We start from the raw sequence: 19,811 nt of genomic DNA, 5'->3' as shown, positions 1-19,811 counted from the left end.
AAGATCATCCTGTTACTCTCTCTCCTCTTATTCTCTCAAAATTTTGTCTGTCACTTATCACCACCCGAAATTACGTTGTCTGCCTATGTGTTTGTGCGCTTACGACATTTCCTGTCCTATCTGTGTCTGCTGTAAGCTCCATGCGGAGACGGGGTCTGTGCTTGGTTCATTGCTGCATCCCGGTGCTTAGCACAGACCCCGGCACGTACCAGTTGCTCAATAAATCCTTGTTGAACAAAAGAATGAAAGAGAGAGAGAGACGAGAACCTGGACTCTGTCACACAGCAACCCCTGTGCTATTTGTCTCGGGAGAAAGGAAAACAAGGAACTTTAGTAAAAGAACCAAATTTACTTCAGTTTAAGGCAAATTCCACACAGAGACTCTCAGACACAGGCACAGGACCAGACAGTGTAGAAACTCCACCATCATGCATGACAGGAAGGGAGCGGTGCCGGGCACAGACAGGGTGGGGCCTGGTCGCGCCCAGGCACAGGACGTTCAGCGGGCTGCGGAGCCCCATGCGGCAGGAGGGACCGGCATGCATGACCTGCTCCCAGGCGGGAGAGGCTGGGCAGTGGGTGTGCCCAGGGGTGAGATCACCTTCCTCACCTTTCCCACGGCCGGGGCAGGGGCTCGGGCCCAGGTGGCAGAGCCCAAGGATGGAACAGGGTGACCCTAGAGCCAAGACGGCCTGGAGTAGGAGGTGCACTGGTGGGGGCGGGATGGGGAGGCTGGGCATGGGAGGAATGGACTCTCAGGGCCTCAGAGCGGAAGGTCACCCTGAGACCATCTGGTCAACCCTCTTGCTTTATAGATGTGGATACCGAGGCTCCCACAGCAGGCAGGGGCTGCAGCAGGGCCTGAGCCCAGGACCCTGGCTCCTGTCTGTGGGGGGCAGGGGCCGTGTGGGAGTGCAGGGCTGGGCTGCTCCTGGCCCAGGCCTCTAGGTGGGCAGCGGAGGAGTGGGCACCAAGGACCCTGGGCGGCCTCTGGGGGGAGGTAGGGGTGCCTGGAGCTCGGAGTCAACTGTGGTGCCCACAGGCCAGAGAGAGGCCTGTGGCTCTGTGTCTAGAACCAGTGTCGTGCTGGGCTGGGGGCCCTGGAAAAGACCTTGTGCCTGAAAAGCCTCCGTGGCTGGCCCATCGGGCGGCCTACGGTCCACATCACAGCCGCCCCTTCGTGGTGCTGCGGGGTCCCCAGTGCAAGCAAGTGTCCCTGGGAGGGCCCCATGTCCAGGCCTCCTGCCAACCCGTCAGCCTCCAGGGGCTCACTGGGAAGAGGGACAGGGTAGGTGCTGGGGTGGGGGTCAGGGCCAGGTAGCGGAGTGGACAGCGCAGGAGGAGGGGAGGGTGCGGGGGCCTGGAGGAGGGAGGCCCAGCCCCGGCTTCAGTGGCGAGAGTAGCAGACGGGACGGTCCAGGGTGCTGAGGGGCCCCATCAGCCTGACTGCTACCACCTTCCTGGCTGGACTAGAGCCGAGTGTCAGGGGAGGAGGAGAAGAGCAGGGCCCCATCAGCCTGACTCCCTGGGTTTGGGCCATAAGCGAGGCCAGGAACCTGGGAGGGCGTCTCCAGAGGCCCGTCCTCCGCCACACGGGTCCCAAAGGCTGGGCCAGGCGGACTGTGGGGCTCCAGGGACCCAGGCACCCTTCCCCCGGCCTCCCCAGGCCCCAGCCACCCGCCACGGGCCAGGCTCAGATGTGCGTGTGCACGGGGGAGGGGGATGGGGAGGGGGAGGCGGGGGGCGTGCGGGCTGGCGACTGGGAGGGTGAGCTGGCGGGGGCCTCAGGTGCGGGGCGCGGGCGGATGCCCTTGGCCTTCATGTAGGACACCAGCTGGTCGGGGATCTCGGCCAGCACGTCCCGGGCCAGGCGCGCCATGCTCAGCACGTGGTTGCCCGTGCGGTCCACGTAGTCCCTGAAGGGCACGAACTGGCCGGCGGGGGAGGCAGGGTTAGGCAAGGTCTCTGCTGGGCCCAGCCCCCCACATCCCCAGGCGGAGATCCTGCCCCCTCCTCCCAACCTCTGCCCACTTCTCTCTTCCCTCCCCCATGGTGAGCTCTCCAGGGAAGCTGTCATCATGTCACTACTCTCTCTGTCACGCAAACACCTCCTGAGCACCTAGTCGACGCCAGGGTGCTCAACGCGGTTCCTCGGTCCGAGGTCTGGGCACTGGGCACTGAGGAAGTGCTGAATGGACCCCTGCTTCCGGGAGTTGGGCCCTCAGGTAGCCCCCCTCCCAGCAGAGCCCTCTTTCCTAAGTCAGGCCCCTCTGCTTCCTCCCAGGGGTGTCCCCCAGGCCTTCGCATCCACGGTGCCACCTCCCAGACTTGCTCGGGTTTCTAGCCCCCCATCTGGCCTCCACACCTGGAACGACCCCTCCCACCCCAGGGTATGGAGAATGTGCTTTTCATTCCGAATCTCCTAACAGTGGGGCTGTCCGCAGGGGATGCCGGGAGGGGCTGCCGGCTGAGGTGCATGTGAGGGCCTGTCTGCTCGTTACACCTGCATCCTACATGGAGACTTAGGACACTGTCACCGAGCCGAGCGGGCAGGTTCCCTCCAGGGGCTGCCAGCTGCGGGGGGTGGGGAGGCGCCTGGCAGAACACAGAAGGTGCAATAACCAGGCGCCGTGCTCTGTAGGAGCCCATGGAGGCCTGGGGTGCGGGGAGGGCTGGGGTGCAGGGAGGGCTGGGTGGGCGAGTTAGGGGTGAGTCTCATGCACGGCTGGGAGCTGAGGCCTGAGGACTGACTCCCGTTCCTTCTGCGGAGGCCAGGCCACCTGGGCTCCCAGCGCCGCCCTCTAGCCTTTCCAGAAAGGCCCCCCAGGGAGTGTGAGGTCAGCCGGCTGGGGGGCAGCAGGGCTTCACCTGGACAATGTCCCGCTCAGCCAGCTTCCCCCGGGAGAGAGATCGGCACCTCGTCGCCGTCCAGTTCCACCATGGCTGTGGGGGGGGGGGGGGGAGGCACGGAGTGGGGGCAAGTCAGGGGCCAATCCCTGGCCCATCCAGGGCAGAGACCCATGTGAGAGATGGGGAAACTGAGGCCAGGAGACAGGGGAAGCCCACCCAGTGAGTCCTAAGTTCTAGCCCAGCCTCCAGCTTCCCGCTCCCAGGCTCCCAGGGTGGGAGGAGGGAGGAGTCATTGGCCTCCTCTCCACAGCCTTGGGGTGTGGGTGTGGGGCGCACGCCCTGACACACAGGCCCCTGCGCAAACAAACACTTGCGCGCTGCCAGCTGACCCAGCTGGTCACACACGCCAGGTGTGAGCCTCGCTCTGTGGAACAGGGTCCCTCCCAGGGGCCTGGAGCCTCGGGGAGCATGGGGGGGGGGGAGGGACTCACCATCGAACTCCGCCTGGCCCACGCCGATGATGATGATGGACATGGGCAGTTTGGCAGCCTGTGAGACAGCGGGAGGTGGGGGTGTTTGGGACCCAGCCGAGGGGCCCGTTAAAAGGAGGAGGAGATCGTGTTTAGGGACAGAGGACAGATCAAAGAAGGAAGTCAGGAGGAAGGGAAGAAAAGGAAGGGAGAAGGATGGAGACACAGAGAAACCCAGAAAAGCGGGGGAGAGGGAGAGGGCAGCCAGGGCTACAGACCCAGGGACCCAGGTCTGCTTCTGCCAGACCCCCACCCCTCCTCTGCCTCCGGGCCTCTTTTGTGTGGCCTGGACCTCCCAGTTCTCTACCTGGCCAGGCTGAGTTCCCAGGGCAGCTAATGAGGGCCAGAGGTGGCCGGAGGGAGCGGACCACCCAGTATGGCTGAGAGGCGGGTGGGGAGCTCACGGTGGGACCACTGGGACAGATGGCCCCAACCCCAGGGCTAGGCCCTCCAGATGCTGCAGCCAGAAGCCAGCAGGGTCCCACCCAGGGCGGGGAGCCGAGAAGCCAGGCCAAGCGTCTCCCTAAAGGAGTGGGAAGGTGCGCCCGCGGGTTCCCGCCCCCCAGCTCACGTTGACGATCGCCTCCTTGGTCTGCGCCATGTCCGAGATGACCCCGTCCGTGATGATGAGCAGCACGGAGTACTGGGAGCCGTCCTGCACCTCGGCCGCATTCCTGGGGGGCGCGCAGTCTGTCTGGGAGGCTCTGGGCACGTCACCCCCCCCACACACACACACACAGGGACCCTTAACACTTCGGTGGGGACAGCTCTTTGGCTGGAGGGGGTCTCTTAGGGTCAGGGCTCCCTGAAAGGCAAGGGGACAGGTGTGGAGACAAACGCTGTGAGCTGCTGGGGCGGGGTCTAGTGGCCGGCTCACCTGGCCACGTGGGTGACGACGGGGGCGAAGTTGGTGGGGCCGTAGAGCTGCACGGTGCGCAGGCTCTGGTGGTAGGCCTCCAGGATGCCGTCGATGCCGCAGCACGAGGGGTTGTCCTGGTTGCCGTTCTGGGGGCAGAGGATGGAGGCTGAGCCCAGGAGGCTGAGCCCAGGCAGGAAGGAGGGGCGGGAAGGCGGAGGGCGATAGGAGCAGGGGCAGAGGCCAGCAGGCCTGGGCTCTCCTACACTCTTCCCTGGTGGGGGGGACAGGGGAGGAGGGCAGGTGGGGGCCCACCCTGAAGGATAGCACGTGTTCCTCACGCCACTCCCTGCACCTGCTCAGATAAGCCCCCCACCAGCCCGGCACCTGCCCAGCTGGAAAGTGGTTGCAGGGTCCAAACAGCTCTGAAAGGGCTACCCCCCCTCCTTCGCCCTGTGCCCAGCACCGGGCTGGCACTTCGAGGGCTGTGAGGGGCGTTTGCTGTGAGTGACCCAGGGACTGAATCAGCGTCCCCAGCTCATGGCAGGGAGGGGAGGAGGTGGCCCCCATCAGCACCAGCCCAGGGAGCTCCTGGAATTCCCCGCAGCTGCCTGTACCCAACCCACACCCCCTCCTCATTTCTGGGGCCTTGGGGGAAAGTACAGCCACATACCCCTCCACCTCCTGGTCTTGTCAGGAAAAGGAGGCCAGAGCCACTGAGGGTGGCCTCACACGTGATGGGAGTCTTTGTGAGCAAGGTGGGGGCGCGGTTTCTGGAGGCCCAGCGACAAGACCCCCTGCACACAGCAGGCAGCCACCCCCCCCCCAAAGGCGGCCCCTGAAGGCCCTAGGCGGGTAAGAGGGGACGTGCCCCCACCCCGGGCTGGTCACCACTCCCCCCAGGGATCAGCCCAGCCCTTTCTCTGGGCCTCCTACCAGCGGGAACTCATGGGACACCCTGCCGTCGGGGGGCAGCTTGGCCCCGAAGCCGAGGGCGGGGAACATCTTGTCGCTGTCGTAGTGCTGGATGATCTCCCCGACGGCGGTCAGCGCCAGCGCGTAGGCGTTCAGCTGGTAGGGGCTCATGTAGTGCAGGGACGTGGACTGCGAGGGGTTCCCTGCGACACAGGACGCGGGACACGTGCGGGCGTGCACACGCCAAGCCCCCTCGGCTTCAGAATCAGAAGGGGTGTCCCACGGCACCCCTCGCTTTTGCTTATTTACCCTCGATGCCGTTCTGTCTTACTGCACATTCCATCCTGGAGCAAAGCCTGGTTGCTAAACCCCTCAAAGAATATCCGAGTCCCAGGATCCCACGGTGCCCTGGCCTGCGGGGCAGCGGCGGCCTCCTGCCACCCCTGCCTCCCCGCCCTGTGCCTGCCGCCCGAGCTCAGCACACCAGCCGGCGAGCCCTCAGTCTGTGGCCGCTGGATGCCACCTCTTCTCTGCTCAAAGGGCTCTGAGGCTCCCATCTCACTCGGAGTTAAACCCAAATTCCTCACAAGGTCCCGCATGACTAGCCTCCAGTTACTCCTGTCCTCGCCTCCTACACCCTCCCTGCCACTCACTCAGTCCCCCTCGGGGCCGTGGCAATGGCTGCCCCCTCTGCGCTGGGACACTTTCCGCGGGTGTGCACGTGGCTTGCTCCCCCACCTCTTCAGGTTTCACCTTCTCAGTGTGGTCTTCCCAGCAGCCCATGAAAGTCACAGCTCCCCGTCCTCCCTCTCTATCCCTCTCCCTCGTTTGACGTTTCTCCATTGCCTTTACCACTAAATATTGTCCATATTTTACTTATTAATGAGAGGCAGTAAGCACAGGCTGCAAAGGTACCAACCCCGTCTCTACCTCCTACCAGCTGTGTGATTTTGGGTGAGTTCCTAACCTCTCAGCCTCAGTCTCCTCATCTGTAGAATGGGGATAACAGTGCCCCCTCCTAGGGCTGTTGTGAGGATTACAGAGGCGTTATGGTAACTCACCTCATTGTTATTAGCATGGAGGCCCCTCCCAGCTCTGACATCCTACCACCCTCCATGGGGCCTGGGGTTTCTGACACACCTGTGCAGTGAGACCTGGGTGTCTTCTGATTGGCACAAAAATGAGCATTGAGCACCGCTAATGGGGTGCAGACTCCAGCGAAGGTGGTGATGTTTCTAACAGCGCAAGGCCTGGCCCTGATTGCTCCTGGAGGCTCCGCCCCAGCCCGACACTGGAGACGGTCAGAGGAGGCGAGGAAGTGGGGCAGCCCCAGCACGGAGAGGACCGGGGTTCCTGGGCTGCGTGTCTGCCCTCACGGAGGACCATGCACTCAGGCCTGACTCCAGTCTCCCCTCCAGCCCGGGGGCTGCACTGCAGAGGGTGTGGGATTCGATCCTGTGAGCAAGCAGCTCCGCTCCAGGGCTCTCCAGGGCCCAGAGCAGCTGGTCCTATTCCCCCAGGGAGACCGGGTGCCCTCAAGGGCAGTGGCTCAGGGCCCACACCTGTTAGGACGGTGGTTCCATCTTTGGCTCTCGGGGCCTAAGCACCTCCTCTTCAGGGAGGACGAGGCCAGAGCGTATGGAAGACCTGGCTGCCAGCGAGGGCAGCCACCACAGCCCTGAGCAGCCTCCCCTCCCCCACCCCCACCCCCACCCCATCCAGCGCCTCTGCCAGCCCCCACTCACCATTGGAGGCCGTGAAGTCGATGGCCACTGTGAAGTTGATCTGGGTCCTAGAGGAAGGAGAACAGCAGGGCGTTGCCTGGACAGAGGCGGGGCTGGGGGAGGGGGAGCAGGGTGGAGGGTGGGAAGCCTGGGCCCACCAGCCACTGCTGGCCGGTGTGTGGTCTTTCCATCTGGAAAACTGGAATGTAACGCCAGCCTCCCCTCCCCCCACCCTGCAAAGGGCTGCTGTGAGCATCACAAGAGCCAGGCGGAGTGAAGCTCTTTGAAGACAACAGATGCTCTGTGTGGGCAAGTGATTACGCCCACTTATTTGCTCCCCAAGCCCTGCCCCTGGGCCCCCTGAGGCCGGGGAAGTAGAGTCTCACTGTGTTTCTGGCTCAAATTTGCAGTCAGATTCAGGGTTAAAACTTATTTGACCAAAAAAAAGAAAAAGGAGACAAATAGACATTGTCCATCTCCTGAGGGAAGAACAAACACCACCCATGAAGTTGTCTTGCCCCCAATGAACCTGAATCGGACCGAGCCTCCAGAGCATCTACCAGTTGCTCACAGGAAGCACGGGGACAGAGGGCACCGCGGGGGGCGGCCAGCGAAAGCCAGTCCGTGGCACGTTCTGGAACACCTGCCTAGGGACCAGCAGGAGCGGATCACCTGTGGACGTGGAGGACCCTAAGTCTCCTGCAGACCCATGAATCAGAAGCTGTCTGCAGGCGTAGGAAGCTCTTAGCAAGCCCCCTCCAGGTGCAGGGGTGCGGGGGGCAGGGAACTGATAGAAGAAAAGAGAATTAAGAGACAAATCAACCAACCCCAATACAGGGGTGGGCAAAAGTTGTGAGTACATGAAACACAGTTTATTCTTATATTATTGTTTATTAATTATTTTATTATTTGTGTTATAACTGTAAACCTACTTTTGCCCACCCCTGTATATGGATCTTGCCTGGATTTGGGGTTCAAAGAAGCCAATTAAAAACTTTATAACTCAATTGGGAAATCTGAACACTGACTAGATATTTAGGAACTTTCAGTTGTCAGGTGTGATTATGATACTTGGTTATATTTGACAGAGAGAGCCCTTAAATTTCAGAGACACATCCTGAAGTACTTGGGGGAATGAACTATGTCTAGGATTTGCTTCAAAATGATTGCCTGGAAGGGAGAGGGGGTGGAGCAAGATTGGCCAGGAGCTGGTAATTGTTGAACCTCGGCGAAGGGCACCTCAGGGTTCATGATACCTCCCCTGCACTTTTGCATGTGTTTGGGATTTTTCCATAATAAAAAAAGTTAGGTTTTGAGGCTGCAGATTCAGGGTTGAAATTGCTGAGGGTTTGGCTGTTCCAGGTTCTGTGCTGGGTGCTAACAGAACAAAGCTGACAAGACATGAGCCCTTGACAGAGTCTGGTCTCATGGTTCACACGCTGAATGAACACAGCCATCAAGGGAGCGTATTTAAAAGGAAGATCCCAGGGCACCTCTCCCGGGAATGCCAATCCAGCTGGTCTGAGATGGGACCAGAATCTGCTTCTTTAATGAATACCCTCTGGCCTCATCCAAGATGCTGAGAAGTGCAAAGTTTGGCACTGACTGGGATCACATGTGGGGAAACTGTTATGGTGGTTCCAAGTTGGGGCCAGGGATGATGTAAGATGAGACAGGGCTCACCTCACCTGCATTTAGAAGATGGTCCCTATCAAACCACAGCCCTCTCTCCACCTAGTCACAGCTGGGCTACTGCTCATGGACCCTTTGTCCCCCAGGAAGCGTGAAGGACATGGGTAGCAGGAGACCCAAGCCAGGATCTGCTGGCCAGAAACAGTTCTCCCCACACTACTTCCCCCTGGTCTGCTGCCTGGGGGCAGAGCATCTAATGGACTCTAAGCTCTGAGGGAGAAGGAGCCACAAGATGGCAAGAGCCTGGGTCCCTGAGTGACTGTGGAGCATCTCCCCAGCCATCCCTGCCACCCCAAGAATGAAACATAAGCTTTTATTTGTACTAAGCCTTGAGGTTGGAGAATTATTTGTTATAGCAGTTGACCTACTCTATTCATCTGCTGCTCCTTGTCACCTCTCAGGTGGAATACAGAGGCTATGTCTTCATTGGAAGAGGGGACACATTGGGCAGGTAAGAGCCTGGCCCCCTGGGCTGCCCTTGGTAGGGTGGCTCTGGCCTGCAGGACTGCAGCTGAGGGCACAGGCAGACCTTGCTCCTTAAGCAGTTTTCCCTGCTCTGGGTTCTGAAATGACTCAGGGAATGAAGGGACTGGAACACGGTATTGGTAGGAAAGTTCCTCCCTGCGGCTCACCTCTCCTGCCTAAGGGCACAGCAGGGCAGAACGCAGGCTGCTGAGCAACCAGCTCCATCTCTGACGTGGGGGCAGAGGTGCCCATTCTCTCCCCCACCCCTCCAGGGGGGCAGCGGAGGGAGGCCAGGGAGGAGAGGATCCCTAGACACATGTCGCCATCAGCTGCCTGCCCGGACACGCATGCGGCTCTCGCCGCCTGGAGCCAGCCTCTCAGCTCTCCAGCGAGTGCAGAGAGGCGTGGGGCGGGTGCAGGAGGGGAGGGCTAGGGCGGCTCGGTGTTCTAACTTGCCCGGTACTCCAGGCGCCAGCTTTGCGCAGCAGCCGCCCACCGCTGCGGCTCCAGGAGACGTCACAGTGCCCAGCCCTTTAACTCGGCCGTCTCCACCTGCACCCACCCCACCTGCACCCACCCCACCTGGGCGCCGGAGGCAGGCAGGGAGAGTCACGACTGTGGAAGAAAGGCAGCAGTCATGACAGGAGGCTTGCCACTAGGCCCGCGGCCTCGGGAAAGTTATACAAAGTGAAGATCCGCTGGAGGGGCTCGATGGGGGAATGGGGGACATATGCAATAATTTCAACAATAAAGATTAAAAATAAAATTAAAAAATAAAATGAAGATCCTCGTCTCCCTGCCCATTGTGCTCTGTACCTTGGGGGTATTATGCAAATGAGAAGGATAGAGGATAAGTAGGACTGGAAATGACCAGGTGCTGCGGAATGTACGGGGTGGCTGCTTAGTGGATGGAGAACAGAGCGGTTTTGACGAGGGAAGGGAGCAAGGGCAGGGTGGGGAGCAGGCTGGGTGGGGGGCAGGGAGTGGGGGCAGGAGGCCTCCGGGGGACTGTGGGAGGGTGTGTGCTCAGTGGGTAAGGAGAGCTCCCACCTGAGACGGCGGTTCCAGCCCGCGGGAGCCGTGGCAGGGAGAGCGGGCGTGGCTTCCCAGGCCCTGCCTTCGCCTCTGCCCTGGAGAACCAGGCAGCCGAGTGCCCACTTGGCTGGGATGAGCCTTTGGCAGCTGCCCTACCTGTCTCCTTTCCAAACAGGTGTAGTTACTCACCTGCCTGCACCTGTGGGCTCTTGGCTACCCACACCCTGGCCTGGCACCTGTCCTTGGCAGTCGGCTCCTTTTCCATGAGCTGTTGGCTGGAGCCTCCAGGCTTCCCTGGCAGCCTTGGCCCGGACCCTGACACCTCTGGCTCTTCCTGCTCCTTAAATTCGTGTTTGACCAACCGCTGGTCCTGGGACTACTCCTTGGCCCACCCCCCACTCTCTCCTGCCCCTAATATGTCCCCCATGACACCTGGCAGGTTCATCGCTGCCACACAGACACACCAGGGGTATCAGAAGTTCAGAGCAGGAAGGAATCTTAGAATTCACCAAACTCCAACCTCTTGTGTTCCCAGGAGGAACCCGATTCCCTGGGAAGGACAGTGACCTGCCCGAGGAATCCAGCAAATTCAGGGCGAAGGGGGTCTGGAGCCTGGGCCTCATGACTCCTCGTCCAGGGCTCTTTCCACCTCCCCAAGCCCTTGGGACTCTGGCATGGAGTCCCCACCACCTCCGGGCTCATCTGGGCACAGGGACCTGGCCTGCCCGGCTGGCTCTGCATGGCCCAGGAACGCCCTCTGCAGCCAGCCAGCCTCCAGGGCAGGCAGAGCTCCGCGAAGGCAGCCTGGAGCCCAGGATCACAGACTCCAGCCAGGGCCTCGCGGAGGCCAGGGTGGGGCCAGAGCTGCTCCTGCCTTTGTTTGAGGCCCCTTCCCTCTCCCCGAGGCCACGGAAACAGGCTGCACGTCTTCTCACCCTCCTTTGATGTAGTCGAGAAATGTGCACTCTGACTCCACGGCAAAGGACAGCAGCGTGACCTTGAAAACAAAAGGGAGCTGGTCGGCGGCGGGAGCCTCAGCATGTGCCATGCACCTACATCGCTGCAATCGGGGCTCAAGCAGCCCCAGGAAGAGCTGTCATTATCCCCTTTATCCTCAAGGAAACTGAGGCCAACAAGGTGATGCAATGTGCCCAAGGCCGCTGTCCGCACGTGGCCAGGTGAGATGGGAACCAGGTCTGTCCGAGCTTGCCCTCTTGACCTCAGTGCCAAACTGCAGACCCCGTGTGGAGCGGAGCGTGGAGGGCAAGGGTCTTCCTGACACAGTCCTAACACCCGCCAGGCTGGCCGGCCCCACGCTTCCATAGCCCGGGACTAGTCATCCTCAAACGTGCCTCTCTGGTCCACACTTATCTGCAGCCTTACCTGTCCCCTCCCTCTGGCGTCTCTCCATCTCTACCCTCAGACCTGAGACCCTCGTAAACAGCCTGTCCCTCCCCGGGGGGAGGGAGGACTGGCCACCCAGGACCCACTCTCCCAAGCAGAGGCCTCTTGATCTACGCCCTCTGGCGGCTTTGGCATCAGCTTCGCCGAGACAGGCAGCCACTGGCAGCGGGTCATGATGATGACTTGGGATCTGGGAGACCAGTGAAAGCCTGGCAGCTGAAACCCATTAAATGAGGCAGGTGGGGGAGGGGCCATTTCCCTGCATCCTCTGCTCTAGGATTTGGGGAGCTCCCTGCTCCTGTAGCTTCAGCCATCTTCATCGACTCACTAGGTGGGCCCGTAGGGCCTCTGCTTGACAAAGCTGATGACCATTCGCCCCCAAAATGAGAGGGTCTGGGAGTGCTGACCTGGGCCTCGGAGACCCCCACCCACGGTGATTACAGCCTGAGGCACCTGGGCAAAGCCTCCTTTCACGAGGAATGGACTATGGCAGTGGCCTCTATGCTGACAATTAGGAGACCCCTTGGGGAGCTTTTAAAACATCTTGCAGCCCAGGGAGGCCCTCACACCAATGGCATCAGGGTTTCTGGGGCAGGGCTCTGGCCCTGGATCTTACTTTAGCTCAGTGGTTCTCAACCTTCTGGCCCTTTAAATACAGTTCCTCATGTTGTGACCCAACCATAAAATTATTTTCGTTGCTACTTCATACCTGTAATGTTGGTACTGTTATGAATCGTAATGTAAATATCTGATATGCAGGATGGCCTTAGGCGACCCCTGTGAAAGGGTCGTTCGACCGCCAAAGGGGGCGCGACCCACAGGTTGAGAACCGCTGCTTAGCTCCTCACAAGAGTCTAACCTGCAGCCAGAGCTGAACATCCGGGCCCAGGGATGAAGTAATTCCCTAACTTGCCTGCCCATGGATTCACCCAGAGACTTGCTACTCAAAGTGTGGTCCCTGGACCAGCATGGTCAGAATCACCGAGTTGCTAGTAAAAAATGCAGAAATGGCCCTAGCTAGTTTGACTCAGTGGATAGAGTGTCGGCCTGTGGACTGAAGGGTCCCAGGTTCGATTCCGGTCAAGGGCACATATGCCTGGGTTACAGGCTTGATCCCCAGTAGAGGGCATGCAGGAGGCAACTGATCAATGATTCTCTCTCATCATTGATGTTTCTATCTCTCTCTCCCTCTCCATTCCTCCCTGAAACCAATTCTATCTATCTATCTATATGGCAGAAATGCAGCTTCTTGGCATTTTAACAAGATCCCGGGAGATTCTGCTCGTGGTAAGTAAGGTCTGAGAAGCACTAAGCACAGACGGCTGGGCCCAGCCTGGAGCCCAGGGAACTTGCCTGAGCATCTGCATTTTAGAAGCAGACGGGGTGGTTCTTTTTAAGATGGAGACTGGGAAATGCTGCAGCAAAGGGAAGTCAGGAGACCTGGGCCCAGCCTGTGCTGCCCTCACTCACCGTGTGACCTAAGACAGCGCGTCCCCTCTCTGAGCCTCAGTTTCTTTATCTCTAAGTAAGAAAGCTGGACGAGGTCAGTGGTTGTCAAACCTTTTAACACTGTACACCCAATATTTCTCAGCTGCCTCCCAGAGAGGCACCGGGGAACGTGGGATAATTCTGGGGGCCTCGCAATGACTGGGGCTCCGTCGGCAGCTATGGGCTGAGGCCTGGGGTGCACCCCACAATGTAGGGGAAGTCCTGTGAGACCAAGAATGGTCCCGCCGAAAACACCGACAGCACCCCACTGAGAAAGCCTGCGGCTTTGGGCAAAGGAAATTCAGGGTGGGGCAGAAGCAGGTTTACAGTCGAGAGCGTGAGAAACAGTTGATTCTTGTACTGTTTATTGATTACTTATTGTATTGTTTTCCAAACGAACAATTGTAAACCTACTTTTGCCCCACCCTGTATTACTCCACGCCCGTCTGTGAAAGTTACAATCAGAGAAGCCGGGGGTCGCCCCCTGTGGATAAGCAAACCACTGTGCCGTTTTTAGGCCTGCATCTCCCCTGTGTCTGTCATTGCCACGCTGTGCAATAAACAGAGTACGGATGACTTATCATCCCCATTTTACAGATGGAGAAAATGAGGGTCCTCGGATGTCCCCCAGAACCCCTGACTAGGGCCTCTTCTGGGTTTAGGGTTGCAGTCTGCCTGACTCAAATGACTAAGTTTCGCTGCATTCGCTGATGTATGGACCTCTGGAGTGGGGAAGGCCATGAAGGGTAGAACTTGGGCATGTTTGCCCTGCAAAGATACTGGTTTATTCTGTAAATGCATTGTGGGCTCTACCCCAGGGCCTTTGCGCATGCTGATTCCTACTAGAATTCTCTTTCCCCCAAATCCTCAATACTTGCTTCCTCACCTCCTTTGAATCTCAGCTTAAATGTCACCTGAGAGAAGCTTTCCTTGACTACTTTATATTAAATAGTAGTTTTGTCGCTGGCATCCCTATCCCTTCACTTTGCTTTTCCCCACAGCACTCATAACCACCTGACACACACAGGCATATACACATATGTATATTTACTTGTTTCTGTTTCCTCCCACTAGAATACAAATGCCAGTAGGGCCAGGACTTCCATTTGTTGATAAATGCATGAAGATCAGCCGGGCCAGAAGCCGCTGGGCCAGCGTGACCCCAGGACGGTCGCAGGCAAGCAGCGCCCGGCCCGTAGCAGCCGCAGGCTCTGAATGTAACCTGGGTGCTGACCGCCACCCCCCTCTCCAGCCCGTGACCTTCGCTGAGTCACTTCCCTGCCTGCAGCCTTGGTTTCCTCCGTCATGACAGGGGATGACAACACTGCCTCCCAAGGAAACAACCTGCGAAAAGCACCTCAATTGGGAATTTCCCGGAGTCAGGGCCCAATCACTGCGCCTCCTTTCCTCTTCCCGCCCGCAGGAAGTCCCATGGGAGTTTCTCTCTGGGCTTTCTCAGTCTGAATCACAGAGCCTGCTGTGCTACAGCCTTAAGCACGCCTTCCCCCTGGGCGGTGGCTCCGGGGCCCCACCCCTCTCCACCCCCCACTCTCCAGGTCTAGTTCCCACACCGCAGGAGCACACAAACACCCGGGACTCCCGCCACCAGACCCCGCTCCGGGCTCAGTGTCTCCCCAGCGGCACAGGGGAGGCCTGGCTACTCACGGTGCCAGAATTCACATATTTCTTTTTCTTCATTTTCTTTTTGGGGTTTACCACCTGCAGGAAAAAACAGTTACCAGGTAAGAAAGAGGCTTCCAAACTGACAGACTGGACCCCTGGGGCTTCCAGGTGGGGGGGGGGGCGGGGTTGAGGGGGGGACAGGGAGAGCCAGGGTGTGGCCCAGACCCCGGAAGCAGAAAAGGCTGAGAAGATCAGGCATCCCGGGAGGAGGCCCCAGGCATTTAGATTGAGAGAGCCTGGCATCTAGACTTACGCAACCAGGCTCCCCGATTGGACATAGTGTCCCATAAGCAAACACACCAAGAATAATATTTACTTAACCTCCTTTCCCACTACTTCCCAACACACCCTGCACCCTATGCAGCCAGAGGAGCTCGATGTTGCAAAGGGGCCCTGCCCATGCCTGCCCTGAGCCCGTGCAGGCTGTTCTCTCAGCGGGAACCCGCCCCCCACAGCCCTCCCTGCGCCTCCCTGGAGACCCAGCCTTAGGGCTCCCTGGGGCCTGTGAGCTCCCCCACCCCCACCACCGCCCTCACACTGCACTTAGAACCTCCTTAACCGTTCTTCGCGTGTAAGCTTTCATTCCAAACCCGACCCGTCATCAGAGAAGATACCTCAGCCCTAGCTAGGCATACAGTAGGTGCTAAACAAACATTTCTTGGTGGGTTAACTCGATGGTCTTAACTGGGGGTCCACCCCACCCTTGGAGAGATCTGGCAACGTCTGGAAATATTTGTGGTTGCGACTAGGGGAGTAGGCAGAGACAAAGGAGGCTGCCAAACACCCTGCGCCCTGCGGGACAGCTCCCCACGGCAAAGTCCTGAGTGTGAGATGCCAGCGGTGCGAGGCGGAGGCCCTGGCTGCTGGGGCACCTGGCCTGGCAGCCTCCGGGGGCATCGCCTGCGCACCTTGGTACCTAACCTGAGCCTCGCCGGCTCTTTTGTGTTTTTTCTGTGCAAGTCTAGGCCCAGCCCTTCCCTAACCTCCGACTGAGCAAAGCAAGACGACCTCCCCACCTGCTGTCCTTCCCTCTCCCCCCTCCCCTGTCCTTGTTCCTGAGGGTCTCTTCTGCCTGGAGGATGCTGAGAGCCACTTAGAACCTCCTGAACTGCTCTTCACGTGTAAGCTTGGAGACAAGGAAACTCAGGCACAGAGACAGCAAGTGCTTTGCCAAAGGGCACGGAGCTGGTCTGGGTAGTGACAGAATTAGGAGCCAGGTTCCTGCCTCAGGCCCCTGGGTAAGAAATGCCAACACATTCCTTCACAGATGTTTGCCAGGTGGGGTGGCATGGGGTGCCAGTTCCTCTCCTCTAGAATCTTTACTCCAGTTGGAGAAAGAAGCTATGTCCTCAGAGAGGTGACGAGGGCCACCAAGACCGGGGAGTCGGAACCGTGAAGGCGCTGTTCGAAGGAAGGACCATTCCCCGAGCAGGAGGCACCGCGGGAAGACGTGGAGGGACAGGAAGGACCTGGGCGTGGAGAGGTGGAGGGAGGCATCCCGGTCAGGAGATATTGGGGGGAAAGGAGTGTAGGACTGGGGAGCCACAGGGTGGAAGAGAGGAAAGGGGGCGGGCTGGGAGAGAACCTCCAATGCCAACTGAAATGCCGGAACACCACCCAGCAGCGAGCAGGGACTGATGACCTCTGAGCTGATGGGGGACGAGGTCACAGCAGGCTCTGGGATGCCGGGGCCTGGTGAAGGTGAGTACGAGGGAGGAGGAAGGACACCCAGGGGGGTGTCTACAGATGTTTCCTCATCTGCAAAATGGGAATAAAAGGCAGCTACCTCATGGAGAGATGTAGGGACTAATGGGTCCATGCAAGGCGGGTGCTCACGACAGGGTCTGGAATGCAGTGGGTACTGTGGACGTGAAGGCTGCTGTTACGTTTTATTACTTCTACTTACCACCCCCACCCCCAGGCCAGGTGACTGGTCGGAGGGCTTCTGGGTGTTGGACCAGGTAATGAGCTATGGCAAAAGAGCGCCATCAAGAAGTGACCACAGGCCGAAACCGGTTTGGCTCAGTGGATAGAGGGTCGGCCTGCGGACTGAAAGGTCCCAGGTTCGATTCCGGTCAAGGGCATGTACCTGGGTTGCGGGCACATCCCCAGTAGGAGATGTGCAGGAGGCGGCTGATCGATGTTTCTCTCTCATCGATGTTTCTAACTCTCTATCTCTCTCCCTTCCTCTCTGTAAAAAAATCAATAAAATATATATATATATATAAAAGAAGAAGTGACCACAGATCTTGGGCCCCGGGCATGGCTGTGGGGGAAGGAGAGAGGGAGGGGTCGGGCCCCCAGGAAGATACAGAAGGAAGAGCTGGATTTGGGGCGCAGGAGGGACCTTCAGGTGGAGGGCCAGCAGGCTGTGCAGGTGGCAAGTGCGAGTCAGGGAGCGAAGCCCAGGACGACCCCAAATCCTCCTCAGGCAGGAAAGCCGGGTGGTGGCACGGCGCTCAGCGTCTTGGGAAGCAGCCTCAGTGTTGAGATGAGGGCGCAGTCGCAGCTCCAATGCTGCCCCGTGCCTCAGTTTCCCCATCTGTCCCAGGAGGGTGTGGAAGTTTGAGAACTGAGTGCATCTCAAGCTTTTACTCCAAAGTAACCCTCCCAGCTGAAGAGCAGGCATGGACTCCTGGGGATCTGGGCGTCACCCCGAGATCAGGCCACAAGCACCTTTCTTTGAAGCCTTCTGTGTTGTCTTTAAATTAGCCACGATTCCACATTTCCACTCTCTAATTATAACTGTTTTAATATTAAAGCAACGTTTTGTTCTCAGATCTTCCTGCGAAGTGGCCCTGAAGAGACGCCCTGTTTATCCTGAGGTTTCGTGCACTCCCCACCCATGTACCGGCCTCGCCCGCCCTCAGGTTCCATGAGGGGGACCAGCGGCCCCTAGCGGTCAGGCCAGGAACCTCCCAACCCCTGGGCTGGAGTTCTAAGCCTTATTCTTTTCTCTCTCTTCACACCCCAAGTCCCCAGGGCCTCCAGCGCCCATCTGGGGTCTGCCCTCCTGTACCAGGGGTCAGGGAGTGGCTCCCAGGAGCCAGGAGCTGCTCTGGCTCTGGGGAGATGACACTGAGACACCGCCCGCACCCAGAGGCAGCCCCTGCGTGAATGAAGCCACGAGGCTGAGCCAGCAAGCAGGGCCAGAGAGACTCCGATGGCCCAGTGGGCTCAAACCGGGTGGGCAGAGGGAAGGGCTGGGGCCAGACCCTAGGGGCCTCGTGAGGGTGACATGTGCGCCCACAGATTGCAGGTCGCTGCATCAGGGCACTGTGTGGAGGAGCTGGGACTTCGCCCCATAGGTCCGGCCCTGTAGGGTCTCGGCTGGGGTGGGCGTCTTTCCGAATCTCCTCCCGTCCCCAGCGCCAGTGAACCAGGCTGCGGTGGTGGGTGGTGGGTGGGACTTACAACCAGGTTTGAAGCGGCCGCGATGTGGTCAGGTGACCATGTTGGAGGAGCACTCAGGTTACTGAGTGGAGGGAAGGAGGCGGGAAGGCTGTTAGGGGCCGTTGCAAAACCTACTCAGGGGAGATGGCAGTGGGGTGGACGGGAAGGACGGGAACACATGTCAGCATGTTTCGCTGGTTGGAATAGGTTGCAGCCATGGATGGCGAGGGGCCACAGTCGTCAAGGGGGCTCCAGGCGCTGTGGCCCCCGTGGTGGCGGCACAGGCTGGCCAGGGGAGGGAGGGCTTCGGGGAGACTGTGGCCGATGCGTTCGGTTTGGGAAGGCCGAGTCCGCAGAGCGGCCCGCAGACAGCTGGACGTACAGGTCGGACCGGGTCACGCTGGGGCCCCAGACGACGGTCCCTCCCGAAGAGGCCTGTGCTGTCGTCAGGCCTCCCAGTGACACCCCGCAGTGCAAGGACCCTCCGCGGCCGCCAGAGGCCATTCCTTTCTGCCTGACGCCTTTCAGCGTGAACAGCACCCTGCTTCCCAGCGCTCAGTTCCTCGGTCGATGACAAGGGAGCAGGGATCCACGACCAAGAAAGAAGTCACCCAACCTTTCTGCTAACTGGGAGCCGGTGCCTCTTCTGTCTGTCAAGCTCCCTTAGAAGCCAGACTCCCACTGATCTGTCCCCTCCCCTCCCCTCCCCTCTCCTCCCCTTCCCTTCCCTAAAAATCTCCCTAAAGGAGGCCAGAGAGAGACGAAGCCTGCTTCTCTGTCTGGGTGGGAGATGGGCAGAGAACAAAGCCTTCCCTGTGGAGAATTCAAAGGAATCCCCTGCCCCCCACTCCATCTTCACAATGGCCTTGTTCAACTGAAGCCAGTGTGTGGATGTCTAAGAAGCACCTACTGTGTGCCCAGCAGTGGCCAGACGACCGTGAAGAGAGGCAGCCAAGAGGGCTATCACCTGCCCTTGGGGGGCTTCGGTGCAGTTGGAACAGAGATGCAGGGGGAGGGGGAGGATGGAGGGCTCAGATTCGGTGACGGGAGTCGAAGCCAGCTCTGCAGCCTCCCCAGCCGAGCGCTGCTAACGTGAGGCGAGAGCCCGCTCGTGGGGTGGTTGTGAGATGTCCATCTCCTGGCGCACAGGACGCTGGGAGACAGCGCTGACGTCATGCCCACTCGGCCGGGCCTTGTTCTGGTAGCTCATTTAATTCTCCGAGGCCTTGCAGAGTGCTTCAGGAACCTGGCCAAGCTCACAGGCCCGTGTGAGGCAGAGTCAGGCTATGAGCTCCAGCAGCAGCTCGGAGGGAAGCCAGCACTGGAGCAGGAGCTGAGCTGGACTGGAAGGTGGGAGGGCCCCCCAGAGGGAGCGCACACACTAGCAAGGGTTCATCCGCAGGCACTGGCCTTCGAGGGCAAACTCCATTTTCTCCAGAGAGATGGTGCCTCGCCCCAGGCTCTCCAGGCCCTGCCAGGGGCACCCTGACTCCTGTTCCTCCGAGTCCTCCCTCCAGAAGACCTAGACCTGCTCTCATCAAAGGCAGAGGGCCATCTTGACCTCAGGACCTCGGCTCTCAGGCCTGGAACCCTCTGATACTGTCCCCCACCTTCTGCCTCACCCCCACTTCCATCCCCCACCTTGTTGGGAGTACTCATTTTGGGGGGCACTCTAGCTCAGAGATTTGAAGTCAGATCAGCCTAGGCCAGGGGTCGGCAAACTATGACTACGAGCCACATGTGGCTCTTTGGCCCCTTGAGTGTGGCTCTTCCTAA

At 59.4% G+C, this 19,811-nt stretch overlaps 1 protein-coding gene and 1 long non-coding RNA gene across 2 annotated transcripts; one reads left to right on the top strand and one right to left on the bottom strand.

Annotated features, from left to right (window-relative positions):
- Positions 1-329: 329 nt before the first annotated feature.
- On the bottom strand, positions 330-14,757 carry CPNE5 (copine 5). Its single transcript, XM_006109569.3, is given in 10 exon segments — positions 330-1,930; positions 2,869-2,904; positions 2,906-2,943; positions 3,342-3,399; positions 3,952-4,054; positions 4,258-4,385; positions 5,173-5,354; positions 6,897-6,943; positions 11,003-11,064; positions 14,625-14,757. Coding segments are annotated over 10 exon segments (924 nt in total). The 5' UTR covers positions 14,658-14,757; the 3' UTR covers positions 330-1,693.
- Positions 14,536-19,770, top strand: LOC111824131. Its single transcript, XR_002827224.1, has 3 exons — positions 14,536-14,701; positions 15,608-16,343; positions 17,422-19,770. It is a non-coding gene; the product is annotated as an uncharacterized LOC111824131 (long non-coding RNA).
- The last annotated feature ends 41 nt before the right edge of the window (positions 19,771-19,811 follow it).

The sequence above is a fragment of the Myotis lucifugus genome, unplaced genomic scaffold (assembly GCF_000147115.1).
Source record: "Myotis lucifugus unplaced genomic scaffold, Myoluc2.0 scaffold_953, whole genome shotgun sequence".
In the NCBI taxonomy this organism is placed as follows: Eukaryota; Metazoa; Chordata; class Mammalia; order Chiroptera; family Vespertilionidae; genus Myotis; species Myotis lucifugus.
This window is presented reverse-complemented; position numbering and strand designations above follow the sequence as displayed.